Source organism: Pavona decussata, unplaced genomic scaffold, assembly GCF_977016875.1.
Source record: "Pavona decussata unplaced genomic scaffold, jaPavDecu1.1 SCAFFOLD_39, whole genome shotgun sequence".
Taxonomy (NCBI): Eukaryota; Metazoa; Cnidaria; class Anthozoa; order Scleractinia; family Agariciidae; genus Pavona; species Pavona decussata.
Genome location: NW_028145461.1, coordinates 909025 through 922665, shown reverse-complemented (window position 1 = coordinate 922665; position 13641 = coordinate 909025). Strand labels below are relative to the sequence as shown.

Genomic DNA, 13641 nt, shown 5'->3' with positions numbered 1-13641 from the left:
TGTTTGAGGCTTGTACAGGTTGCGGAATTCTTTCCGTTTCTGGACCGACCCATCTATTGTTAGAACACCAGGAACAGAGATTGGAACTTTCTTCTCTTGACTCTTTACAGGCATCACGACAGAATTCCATAAAAAGTTCTCCACGAATATAGTGGTCTTCCATAAACGATTCGATCTTTCGGAAGTTTGCTGCACCGGGCGCTTGCTCTTTGTTTCGTTATGATGCACCCCGATAGTTGTCGAGGTAAACAGAATTGAAAAAGAATAATTCATCAGGGGGCTCGCTTACTTTGCTCTTGATGCAATCTTTAAGGACAGGGGCACCATCAATTCTCTCGGCTACCTCACTACAGACATACCAGGCATTTTTCTCCATCCGTTTCTTTTCGTACTCTTCGTATGACTGGAGAGACAGTTGTTTGATTTCCTCTTCTGAAAGATCCTCAAACCTCCTATATTTGTCCCACTCTAGAGTTGCGCCATCCACAAGAGCATCAGAAATTGCCGAGTTTGTCCTTTCGGCTTCACCTTGCCCGCTGTCGCCCCTTGAACGATGACATCGCACTCTATAATCGGAATTGTGAACCCTTGCTAACTCGGCGTCTCGAAATCTAACTTCGTAGTTGGTAACTCCTACGCCCGGACCAGCATCTGTAAGGTCAGCCCATCGTGGCTTTACAGGTGGAAGGCAGAGATCTCCGACAACTTCTAGACCATGTTTACATGAACTGGTTACCCTTAAAATCCTGTCCTTTCTCGCATTTTTTCCCCATTGAATCGACTTCCTCTTTAAACAGATCATCAATGGCATCTAAAATGCGTTTCGTGACTGGTATTATCTGACTAGCAAACAGAGCCCTATTGTGCTCTGACATTTCTGTGTCTTCGCAAAACTGCAACAAATTGTCAATCCTTAATTTCAAGTGCTCTGCTCTCTCTTTTTCGTAAGTGAAGAATTTACAGTTACTTCCTGTTTCTCCGGATATTTTGTCTAGGTCATCTGACTCTGTCATATCATAATAAAGAAAGAGGTCATCGTGTAGTCGCGCGCTGCATTTACGAAATCCCAGTGAGTACTGTGGACTGCCAGGTGTCGGTTCGTCAACCTCAAAAGCTGATGGATCCTCATGTCGCAAACGAACTGTTTCGCTGGCCCATACAGTGCCTGACGATCCCACTATTGCTTTGGGCCGGACAAATACATAGTGGCGATCGTCCTCAGTTATCAGCTCCTCTTCAGTTTCATTCATTACACTTGACTTCGTAAAAACACGGTGAGAACCCGGGGTCACATATACCATTTTCTCAGGCCAGTCGTACTTTGGCAACTTTCTTGCTTTAGTGTGATCTGATAATGTTAAGATCCTAAGATTTCTGGCTTTGTCAAAACCTTCAGATGTACCTGGTCTAAGGTAAGCCTTGTCATCGGTGCTTCTCATGAAACAAAACTTTCTCGCGCTGGAATTTCTGGCACCCCAGAATCGTCTTTCTATGTTTTTTACGTGTGCTAGTTGGTAGTGAGTGTTTTCGTTTGTGTTTTCTTCGCCTTTTGGTGGCTTTTTCCAACAGAAAAGGCCTTTGCCATAATGGCGCTTCGCTTGGAGACTTCTTTTGTTTCTCGGTCTCGCCCTGTTGTATACTGTTGTAGCGGATTGAATTAATTTCTTCCCACGTTGAGCTAGTCGGTAGTTGGCAATTGAAAGAAGGTCTTTCTTCTTCACTTTCTGGCCGGTATAGAGGACCGTATCATGCCGTCTACCATGATAGGATGATTTATCCTCAATTGCCTTTGCAATGAAGTCTTCATCTTCCTCATCTAGCTTTGGCTTCGGACCTTGGTTTGACAACTTTCGCCTCTTCAGTCGATTAGATTCGATAAGGCTTGAAGCTTGGCGCTTGAGCATTTGGCGTTTTCTCTGATAATTGCTTTCGGTGGGCTGGCTGTGAAGAAGTCCCTCCGTGTCTTCAACTTTTTCCTTGAGTTTTTGTACTTCGCTTTGGATTTCTTCTAACGTTTTGGATGACCAAATATTTGTTTTCTTTTGAATAAGGTTTTCCTTCTCTTTTATCTCCTTTTCCAGCTTTTCTTTCTTGGAATTTACGCGCAACCTAACGAGGTCGGCTGCTGCCTCATTAGCATTTTTTACCTCTTCAACAACGAATTTAACTCTCTCCGTCATAGACGGAAGATTGTCAGGATCGAAGCCTAGGGCTGTCATTTCTTCTCTAGAGAATATGGATCGCAATATAACTCTAAGACAAATTTTATCCCATTCTGAGTCCATAGTGGTAACGATACCTTGCAGGGTTTCCTTATCGAGAACAAGAGCACTATGTCTACTTTTAGTACTACAAGCACTAAAAATATCCAAAAGGAATGACTCTAAATCGACTTCGTCAGGACGGAGCGCGACATACTCAAAACCCTCAGTTATACGAATGATAGTGATCCTGAGACCATGTTTTTCATGAAGTAAAGCTTCGCGAAAGGCAACTCTCTGATATTTTGACGGTGCCCCAGAGTGATGAGGTTGAAACGCAAGAAAGTACTCTAATGCTTCTTGAAAGGGGATTGAAGACCTAATTCTTGTCTTAGCATTGGCATCTTGCACCAGAAGAAATAGTTGATCGAAGACATAGAGCAGACCTTGAAACTTGTGCTTCTTTTCCTCTGAAATTGCTCTCGATAATTCTTCTTCTATAACACCCCTATTTTGCTCTAGGGTGCAGCTTTGTTGCGATGTTACAATCTCCATTCTCTTTTTTCCCTGAAGTAGGGTTTCGAATGTTTCGCTAGCCGATTGTCAAAACGTATTTAATACACCGTTATCAAAGTCATTTCGAAACCTACAAATAAAATACAGATAGAAGGCTAAATAATACAGTAATGGTATAACTAACACAAGTGCGTAAATCAAAGATTTTTTTTTTTTTTTAAAGGTGCAAGGAGCTTTGCTTCTTTATTTTCACCACACACATTACAAAAAAAACAAAACAAGAGTACGAAAGATACATATTACAATACATTTGAAAATACTAATGACTAAATGTTACAGTTTTTGCAGTTTACAACGCGAAACGAAAAAGAAAGATCTAGTAAATGCATTTCTAATAATGTAATGTACGCGGAGTAGGACATTTTTGATAGGTAAGAGCATACTTTAAAGCGAGTATTTAGGATATAAGTTATGAAAAGCTTTCTATTTGATATTTGAGAGTGATATCATCTTTGAAACCTTCAAGAGTTATTGCTTGAGAATGTAGCTTACGAGAATAAATATAATATCGCATGAATAAAAGGGTATAATTGAATTTTCTGTGAATTATTTGAGTTATTGAACCATTAAATTACATTAGCTATAAACACCTTTGTGAAGTGACAATAGAAAAACGAATGATCAATAGAGTCAGGGTCACCACAATAGAGGCACTCATCGTCATCTTGTATCCCAAATCTGTGTAATTCTTTCTTAGTTACAATGATTCTGTGTATGAATTTGAAATGGAACTCCTTGAGTTTATTCTCCTTACAAATTGCCTTCAATGATTTGAAAATTGTTTGCCAGTCGTTGTCACTTACTGACAGAGACCTGCTCCATTTCATCGGGCCAGTATGACAGCGGGGACTGCCATTGATGAACAACCAGTAAAAATCTTTTGCCTTTACTTTGTTTAGGTTTAATTGAGTATTATCATTAAGCAGGAATTGAAAGGTGTTGTCCATACGCAAATTGTCCGTGATTGCCTGTTCACAGCTTCTAGCTTTGATCAATAGGTGCCTGGGTATAGCGCTAGTAACTTGGTAGAGTTGAAGGAAGTTTGAACGGCAAGAATATTTTTGACTGAACTCTTGAAATGAAAGAAAAGCGCCATTTTCATTCAGCAGATCCTTAATTGTAAGAATGCCTGCTTTTAGCCATTCATCATAATAAAAAGATTTTCCATCAATTAAAATGTCTTTGTTATTGAATAGGATCAGTTCTTGAAATCCGTCACCACTATACAAGCCTTTCAGATCGTTGAAAAAGGTAAGGATATCTTTATAAAAAGTTGGCATTTGGGGTAAACGTTTTGGGTCATAATTACATCTTAAGAGAAGATTTAGGCCACCGCACTTTTTGAAGAAGTGATCCGGAATTGTTTTCCAGTTTCGGGTCTCTGTTGACAGTAGTCTCGGAATCCAGGCTAGCCTTAGAGCTTTAATCATCACATCAAAATTGACCATGCGAATTCCCCCTGCTGTTATATCCTGGTAAAGACTTTCCCTTTTTATTTTATCCCGCTTGTTTTTCCAAATGAAGTTAAATAATCTCTTCTTAACATTGGGAATGATTTCATCAGGTACATTGAGGTTGGAGATTGAATAAATTAATTTGGCTAATCCTAAAGATTTGATGATCATAACTCTACCAAATAAAGTTAAGTCTCGAGCTTTCCACATATCCAATTTTGTTTGCAATTTCCTTAATTTTAACATGAAATTATGTTCGTCATTTTTCTTTTCATCGTATGAAATATAAACGCCTAGTAAATCAAAGATAATTACCCGGTGCTCTGTCTCTCTGCGTAAACGGCGCTAGCGAAATACAAAACTTAACTGTAGGAAAACTAAATCGACTGGTGAAATTAACAACTAAAGCAGAATATAAATTAGCTTAAGCACACACGTGCACGTGTGCATTTTCGCGCGTGATTGCGCGAAACATGTTTTCTCTACAAGTTCCGTTTCTTTATAACGCCGCGTTAATTTTCTTCATCAGTTTGAAATTAAAAAACACACCTTTCGCATTATTTATTTTATTAGAAAGTATTTTTCCTTCACTTTGCGATAATTTAAATCGCGTCAATTTCTAGTAAGTCTGCTGGTTTATAGTCTGCATTTGACGCACGCGCGCACGAGGGAGCCCCCACATTTTTTTTTTTCCGCTCGCTTCGCTTGCGTCACGTTCTACATTTCCGTTTTAATTTAATTGTATTAATTGTAAGCATAGTTAAATATTTAACACTGTTATTTACCTCTGATCTGCAAATTATAGGGTTGTCTTTCAGATGCCGGGAATAACCCTATCTAAATTATAGTAAACACAAATACCAGGATTTGCAGTCTTTAAATACAAAGAATTAATGTCCGCGTCGTTTCGATGTTTCAATGTTAATGATTACTTGTACTAATGCATGCATATTTTATTGTATTATTTCTCACCAGTTTGAGCGTAAAATAATGGACCAGTATCACGAAGAAATTGCCGCGTTTTCCTTCATGATGATTTTAATAACATCGAAACGTCAGACAACATTTACTAGCTTTTATATTTTTACGAAGACTGCAAAGCCATCATTTATTTACCTGGTCATTGTCGATATCTGATACAAGCCGCTCAGTTCTCGCCCTTCGCTCGCTTCGCTTTTCATTATGGCATCGTTTATGGGTACTTCCATCACTTAAATCCAAATGCTTTCCAAGCTGATCACCATTATCGTCCAGATTGCTAAGCTTTTCTGTCATATCTTCCATTCTTGCTCAATTACAATGTCTGAAGTCCAACTGTCGGGAAATCTTCTCAGCGCGCTTATTAAATAATGCTTTGTTGTTGTGACGTACCAACTAACATCGTTGTGACATATTAACTTTAACTTTATTTTTTACATATTAACATATAAAACCTACCTTTAGCCGAAACGTGGGCACAGAACTCGTTTAATTGCGCTGATTTGCTTTCATTATTTTTTAAATGGATAAAGAAATTGACTATCTTTTAACAAAAGCTGACTTGAGCAATTACACAGACAATTTTAAACAAATTGGTGTTGCAAAGGTCGAGCATTTCCTGGACGTTGATGACGAAACTCTTGAGCGAGACATTGGACTAACGAAGATACAAACTCGCCGTCTGAGGCGTTTCTTCGCTCCGATACAAGGCGAATCAAAGCAAAGAGGAACAAGCAGTGAAGGTTTTGAGTTATCGTTTCTTAGATGATTATTTTGAAGGCCTCTATAAAATAATTGGCTTGTGCTTCAAACCAGCCATGAACAAAAAACGTAAGGCAACATGGTGCATAATTTGTAACGCAATCCTTAACAAACATTGTAATGTGATCGGTAGGTCTTACGTATGCCAGTGCTCCCAAGAAGCGCAAGCAGGCGATTTTGTCATTTGGACGCTCCGGGCAGCTACAAGTCCTGAGGAACGACTCAGCACCAGAAAAGAAGCCGTGGGAAAAATATCTCCTTCCCAACCCACACACAGAAAGGCTGAAATTCTACAATAGTGTTGTACCGCAGATTTATGAATCTTCATTCGTGAGTAAACAAGCCGGTTTCAAACAGTATCTCCTCGAGCAACAGCAAATACGTTGGCAGTTAAACACAAAGATAAAAGCCCTTTCCGATAAAGAAAACAACTTGCTTAGAAACGAGAATTGGGGAGTGTGCCAAAACATCACGAAGTTCATGTCAGGCGTGGATGGATGTAAGGGCAGTGGTGATGTCGCGAAGTGTGAGTCCTCCTTGACCACTGTCAATGAGGCCTTTAATTCAGCATCCGATTTGCTCTCATTTATCGACAACAGACGAAAGAACCTTTATACAGGAGAGCATACCTTAAGGCCGTTTGCAAGTGATGAGCTCAAATATTTCAAGGAAGCTCAAGAGCGAGTGAAGGCCTTACACCAAGAGCTGCAGAAAGCCTCCAATGCGCTCACGACCACCCTCATGAGCTTGAAGAGAAAGTTCCCATCTCCCATGGGGAACAACGGCCTATCCCGCAGAATTGAAAAAAAGAAAACAAGAGAAAAGTGAAAAAAATCAAGGAGAAAAGGTTACGTCAGCGAGCAGCAATTCTCCTAGAAAACTTACCTCAAAAGAGGTAGCTAAAGAGGTTTTCATTCACTCGAAAAGAATACCTGACTTACAAATGTGTCTCGAGTATTAATGCAGGATTCACTGCGAGATTTGTCAAGCGTCTCCACCTGGATCCTCTGTTATGGCTTTTGGAAAGAGGCGTGTTTGAAACAGAGCTGGCACGCAATTTGAAAGTGGTAGTGGCAAGAATGAACGAAGAGAATAGCAGTAATGGTGCTGAAAGAGGGTCAAGTTCGGGCGAGGATTCCGATGAATCTGACGTGGAGACTGTGCAAGAGCCAGTGGAGAGGACTGCCGAAGATTCTCACACGGAAGCGGAACAAGATACAGCCTCACCAAAATAAACACTTTTTTATTTGTTGTTTTCATTCGGCCGCGTATTAAAATAACGAACGTTTATGATTTTAGATTACGATTCTCTATAAAACAAACTGAAACGTCATGAAACAATTTTGAGCAATTGTAAGTATTCCATTCTCAAAATCTTGATTACCTTTCTAATTTCAATAGATCGTGCCTGATTAACAACGTGTATGTTAGACTACGATAGTGATACTTTTTTTTACAAAATGGAGGGTCTGTAAAAGTGTTTGGGTTTTGTGTCTGGGCTAGAATAAAGTTTATATAATATAAAATACAACTGAACGTGGTCTTGAATATATGGTTGGGGGTTTAGAGTCCTAGCGGCAAATCCTACCAAAGTATTTACAAATGCACTCACCCGGGGTCCCGGCGCGACCTAAAAATCCTTTTTTTTTGGTCTGATCCCCCCCATTATGCTTGTCAATTACGGCTGATCCCCCCTAAAGGTCTTCAAAAAACCATGTGATCCCCCCCTAAATACTCCGACCCCCCCCCCCCCCAGGCGATAAATAATGACCGGTCCCTTAACAAATGCTTTCTATATAAGGAAAGATCCTTGGATTTCGTAACTCGTGTTTTCATGCTTCAAAGTTACGCGGGATGCTTTGAGGGGGCATACAGTGTCTAAAAACTGGTCGATTTCTTTTTTTTTTTTTTTACGCAGGATGCCCTGAAGGGGCATACCGTGTCTAAAAACGGGTCGATTTCTTTTTTTTTTTTTTTTTCTTCCTCGTAGCCACAAATCTGTACATTAATTTATTCATTAAACCCTCCCCTCTCCTACTCGGGATGTATTGTTCTGATTGTCTTCAACAGAAGCACTGAAGCCAATCAAAATCCATTCTTGTCGCTTATATCGCGAGGAAGGGGACCCACTCAACCCTACCTGTGTGACGTCAACGCATCATTTGATTTCTTCATTAAAACTGGATTAAATTGTGGCACCATATTGTTAACATGTTGTGGACTCAAGTGCGCCGTTTTCAAACGGAAATTTCACCATTTTGAAAAGGTAAATCGAAAGATTAACTTCTAAGAAGCACCCGACATCTAAAACGGTGGAAATTGCCGCCTCAAAATATAACTTCTTCACAAGAAACTCTCTAACTGCAAGAAACTTCTAGAAGAACGCTGTACACCAGAAACATTTTCTTTTTATATTGGTAGAATTAATTCCATGGCTTTATCTCTTGAATCACTACTCGCTCTCAGACGTGCTAAAAAGACTAATATTTCACACACCACTAATTCTAACGTCACCGTAAGCGATAACCTTAACACCTCTCCTAACAATAATACACAAGCCTCGGAGACATAACTAACCAAATTCAACAACGAGTTACTATTTACGTTCAAACCATGCTCAAAGACGGCTACATTGACGAAAAGACGAAACAATACCTTATACAAACTGACATTAATTACATTTTACCTAAAATTCACAAAACTGGAAACCCAGGACGCCCCATAGTTTCATCTAACAGCCACCCTACAGAACGCATCTCACAATTCGTTGACTACCACATTAACCCTCTCGTCTCTTCCTTGGATTCGCACATTAAAGACACTACTGACTTCCTTAACAAACTCTCTAGCCTTGGGACTCTACCTAGTAACGCCATGCTTGTCACTCTCGACGTTTCATCATTGTACACCAACATCCCACACAACGAAGGAATTGATGCTTGCCGTCATTTCCTTGAAACTCGTACGGACAAACACATTCCTACTGAGACACTTTGTGACCTTTTACGCATGATACTTGTGACCGGATCACATTAAGTCTATTTTAGTTTCAAGTCCAAATTATTTTTGCATTGTTTAATTATTCTGAATTAATCATTATTTAGTTATTTTCCTGAATGAGGGGGGTGAATAGGGGTATGTAAATCCGCCGATCCGCTAAAATTAACGGCTAAATCCGTCGATCCACTCAAAAAATCAACTAAATCCGAATCCGCAAATTTGCCGCGTTAGATGATACGCGAGATACAAAGCGACTTCAGTTGTTGGAGTTTCCTTACGTGATATTGTGTTTTAGAGTTGAGGATGACTATCAGCGAAATATTTATGTAACCAATGTCTGTATTGAAACAAAATCTTGCAGATACGAGAAAAAAGAGCAAACTTGAACTTCTTAACAGCCAAAATCCAAAATCCGGGCCCCAAAACTGGATAAAACCGCGATCCGCTCTGATCATAGGATCCGCAGATCCGTTAAAATTTCGCTCTGAATCCAGAATCCGGGCTAAAATATTTACCAAATCCGCCGATCCGTAGACCTATTCACCCCCCTCCTGAATTTTCTGGTTTCATCACACACCTTAGTTTGTTGTGTAATAGCTACTCCCACGTATCCTGTTTTAGTAGGTTACAGATCACCGTTGCCTTTTATGGTTTAGATTTTGTACTTTAGACTACTATAAGTTAGCCTCCTTTTGGCTCGGTTAGTTCAGTTCATTAGTAGGTTTCACAAGAGCAGGTCACCAAGCAGGACTGAAGTCCCCAAGTTGTAATTCAGATGATTCAGATGCTTACAATATATCAATAACCCTTGGTATGTAGCACATTTAGCTTTCTCTTATATTTTCCAAGCAGTCTTAGTTTGCTTATTATTTAGTTTGCTCACTTAGTTTTTTGGAGCATTATTCAGTTGTTTTTTACTAGATTTCTGTCCGGATTATTATCTGTTTGACCTTTTAGTCTGGCACAGCATGTAATTTATCCTGTTGGTTCTGTTAGTTTATTTCACTGTTTTTGTCCAGAAATAATGGTATAATTCGCTTACCTTTTATCCTTGTTGTTACTAGTAATTGTTTCCATGATTCCAAAAGCATTTTGATCTATTTTAGCCGGTTTTCTTTATATAATTCTGTGCATTTACTGTTCCATTTTTGTGACTACAGCATTGTTGTGTAATCATCGTAACTCGAGCTTCTTGTTATTGTTAGTTTACTATTTCATGTAACACTCATTGAATGTTCACAGTTTTTGTAACTCGATTTCCTGTTTCTCAAGTACTTTTTTGTTTGCTATTTTTGCACCAATTTAGCATTGTTTACAACCCGTTTTTGATTAGTTCTTTAGTTTTGTTTACTTGTAGTCTTATTTTCAGCTTGTACATATTATTTGTAGCTTATTGTAGCTTTTACCATTTTTGTATTCAGTGTTACTCGTTCCCGCTTTTAGACGTTCGACCGCGTGATTAATAAACTCGTAAATCTTTTACTCAAATCTATTGTTCCTTGCGTCGACCGTTCTCCCGTCTTACATACTGACCATGAATAACTTCACATTTAATCAGCAACACTATCTTCAGGTCCATGGTACTGCCATGGGTACTAAGATGGCTCCTTCATTTGCTAACCTTTTTCTCGGCATTTTCGAAATTAACGCTCTCTCTCATGCTCCTTTCCATGTCCATACCTGGTGGAGGTTCCTTGATGATATTTTTATGATTTGGACTGAAGGTCTAGATCATCTTAAAATTTTCATCGATTACCTCAATAATATTCATCCCACTATTAAGTTCACTAGCAGTCACTCATTAACTAACGTTCCTTTTCTCGACGTAATGGTATCTCTACATAACGGCACTATACAAACTGACCTATACACTAAACCTACTGATAAACACCAACATCTTCTTAGTTCATCATGCCATCCTCAACATACTAAAACATCTATTCCATTTAGCTTAGCTCTTCGCATCCGCCGTATCTGTTCTACTAACGCTGCATTTCAACTCCGCATTAATGAATTAAAAGCTTATCTCCTCGCACGAAGATATCATAACACCTTCCTTGACTCACAATTCCTACGAGCTGCTAATATTTCTCGCACTGACGGACGCTCTGCAAACTAACCGTATCGACTCTATTAACCGCATACCTTTTGTCGTTACATATAACCCAGCACTTCCTCACCTCTCTAATATATTACGCAAACATTTTAACATATTACTTTTCTCCGACCGTTGCAGGGACGTTTTTAAACACCCACCTATCATCGCTTACAGACGCACTTCCAACCTTCGCGACATTTTAGTTAAAGCACAGCTACCGACTGTCACCGCTCCTAACAGCACTAATTCACCACCAGGATCTTTCCGCTGTGGACAAAATTGCGCCACTTGTCCTTACATTACTAACGGTCTTAAACATTATACATTTTCTTTCACAGGCGAAACCCGTAACGTCACTTCACACATAACCTGTAACACCAAAAATTTAATCTACATGGTACAATGTAACCGCTGCCATTTACAATACATAGGTGAAACTAAGCGACGCCTCAAAGACAGATTCAAGGAACATAGACGCCCAGTTGACAAAACTAACATTACATCCAAACCAACTACTGTTTCTGAACATTTTCTTTCTCAACCTAACCACTGCCACACTGACATGCAACTAATACCACTTGAAGTTATCCACTCCTCACGTGATTCAATCAGAAAAGCCAGAGAGTCTTTTCTTATAGATTTAGCGGGGACCTTGGAACCCCACGGTTTGAATAGACGCGATGAATTGTAATTTTTTTTTATTTTATTTTACTTATTTCCTTATCCTTTGGTACCACCTTGTAAACGTCATTGCCGCCGCTCCTATGTATTGCAACATCCTCCATAATATAATATTGTAATTTCATTTATATAATTTAGTAACATCTAAACCTGAAGAAGGCTGGTTTGGCCAGCCGAAATATTGTTTTAAAATATATTACGTTGTGTCAGCTTTGCAGTAGTCTTCGGACTTCTCATCGTCTATTTTGCAAGTTTGGCTGATTAGATCTCTTGTGAGATCCAACGTACAAGCAAGCAGGATCTTCGTTCACGGCTTTTGCAGTTTTTAAAGAAATTGGAGAGTTCCTGGCGAAGGAATCGTGCTTTGTTTGACAGTTCTAAAACCACGACGGGACTGAAGTGAGGTCATTGAGCAGCTTGAGTTATCGTAATGGAATTACCGAAATTTCCGGTGAAACCCTATGTAACCTAACACAAGGGAAACAACGTAACGCGATCCTCGTGACTCAAACTTTTCCATTAGCAAGGATAGTTTTATAAATCTGCGAAGCATACAGTTGGATCCATTCTTGTCGCTTATATCGCGAGGGAGGGGACCCACTCACCCCTACCTGTGTGACGTCAACCCATCATTTGATTTATTTATTAAAAACGGATTAAATTTGTGGCGCCATATTGTTAACATGTTGTGGACTCAAGTGTGCCGTTTTCAAACGGAAATTTCACCATTTTGAAGCGGTAAATCGAAAGAATAACTTCTAAGAAGCACTCGACATCTAAAACGGTGGAAATTGGAGAGTTCCTGGCGAAGGAATCGTGCTTTCTTTGACAGCCTTAGACCACGATTGCAGACAGAAAAGAGGTCATTGAGAAGCTTACGTTATGGCAATGGAATTCCCGCAATTTCCCTTGAAATCCTGAGTAGCGTAACACAAGTGAAACAACGTAATGCGATCTTCGTGACTCAAACTATTCCATTAGCAAGGATTGTTTTATAAATGTGCGAAACATACAGTTGGAATAAATGAATCAGCCACAGCACCACGCGTAATGCCAGTATAGCAGGCATCTTGTTTTTTTTTTTTTCTTCGTCGTAGCCACAAATATGTACATTAATTTATTCATTAAACTCTCCCCTCTCCTACTCGGGATGTATTGTTCTGATTGTCTTCAACAAAAGCAGGCCAATCAAAATCCTTTTCTGTCGCTTATATCGCGAGGGAGGGGAACCACTCACCCCTACCTGTGTGACGTTAACGCATCATTTGATTTATTTCTCAAAACCGGATTAAATTTGGCGCCATAACTCAAGTGTGCCGTTTTCAAACGGAAATTTCACCATTTTGAAGCGGTGAATCGAAAGAATAACTTCTAAGAAGCACTCGACATTTAGAACGGTTGAAATTGGTGAGTTCCTGGCGAAGGAATCGTGCTTTGTTTGACAGTCTTAGACCACGATGCGAGACTGAAAAGAGGTCATTGAGAAGCTTACGTTATCGTAATGGAATTCCAGAAACTTCCGGTGATTGTCTGAGTCGTGTAACGTCATGACTCAAACTATTCCATTAGCAAAGATAGTTTTATAAATCTGCGAAGCATACAGTTGGAATAAATGCATCTCGCGTAAATGCCAGTATAGGCATCTTGTCTACAGTGAGATTGCAGGATGTTCGTTTATCACGTATATGAGAGTCTAATAGGTCCACGTCTTTACAAAGTTGATCATTGTTGTCTCTCGCTTTCGAGAGCTTTGGCCTCCTGCAGTTTTTTTCAGCTCTCTTCGTGACTGAAAGACAAGTATTATGTTCTTAGAGCTGACATGTACTGATCTCCATTGTTTTGTGGGTAAGCTCGCATCCGGTAGATATTAAAAGCTAAGACAGTCGGTAAC

At 39.5% G+C, this 13641-nt stretch overlaps 1 protein-coding gene and 1 long non-coding RNA gene across 2 annotated transcripts in view; one reads left to right on the top strand and one right to left on the bottom strand.

Annotated features, from left to right (window-relative positions):
* Window positions 1-12797, top strand: part of LOC146483355 (uncharacterized) — a 142302-nt gene extending 129505 nt beyond the window's left edge. Inside the window, exon 2 of the long non-coding RNA XR_014863888.1 lies at window positions 12450-12797. This is a non-coding gene — a long non-coding RNA (uncharacterized LOC146483355). The remainder of the gene's footprint in view (window positions 1-12449) is intronic.
* LOC146483356 (uncharacterized) lies at window positions 218-5975 on the bottom strand. The gene is made up of 3 exons (XM_085105998.1): window positions 5348-5975; window positions 737-2768; window positions 218-651 (listed from the first exon to the last, which is right to left on the bottom strand). The coding sequence occupies exons 1-3, from the start codon at window positions 5513-5515 to the stop codon at window positions 218-220; spliced, it is 2634 nt and encodes an 877-aa protein (XP_084962124.1). The 5' UTR covers window positions 5516-5975.
* Window positions 12798-13641: the final 844 nt, after the last annotated feature.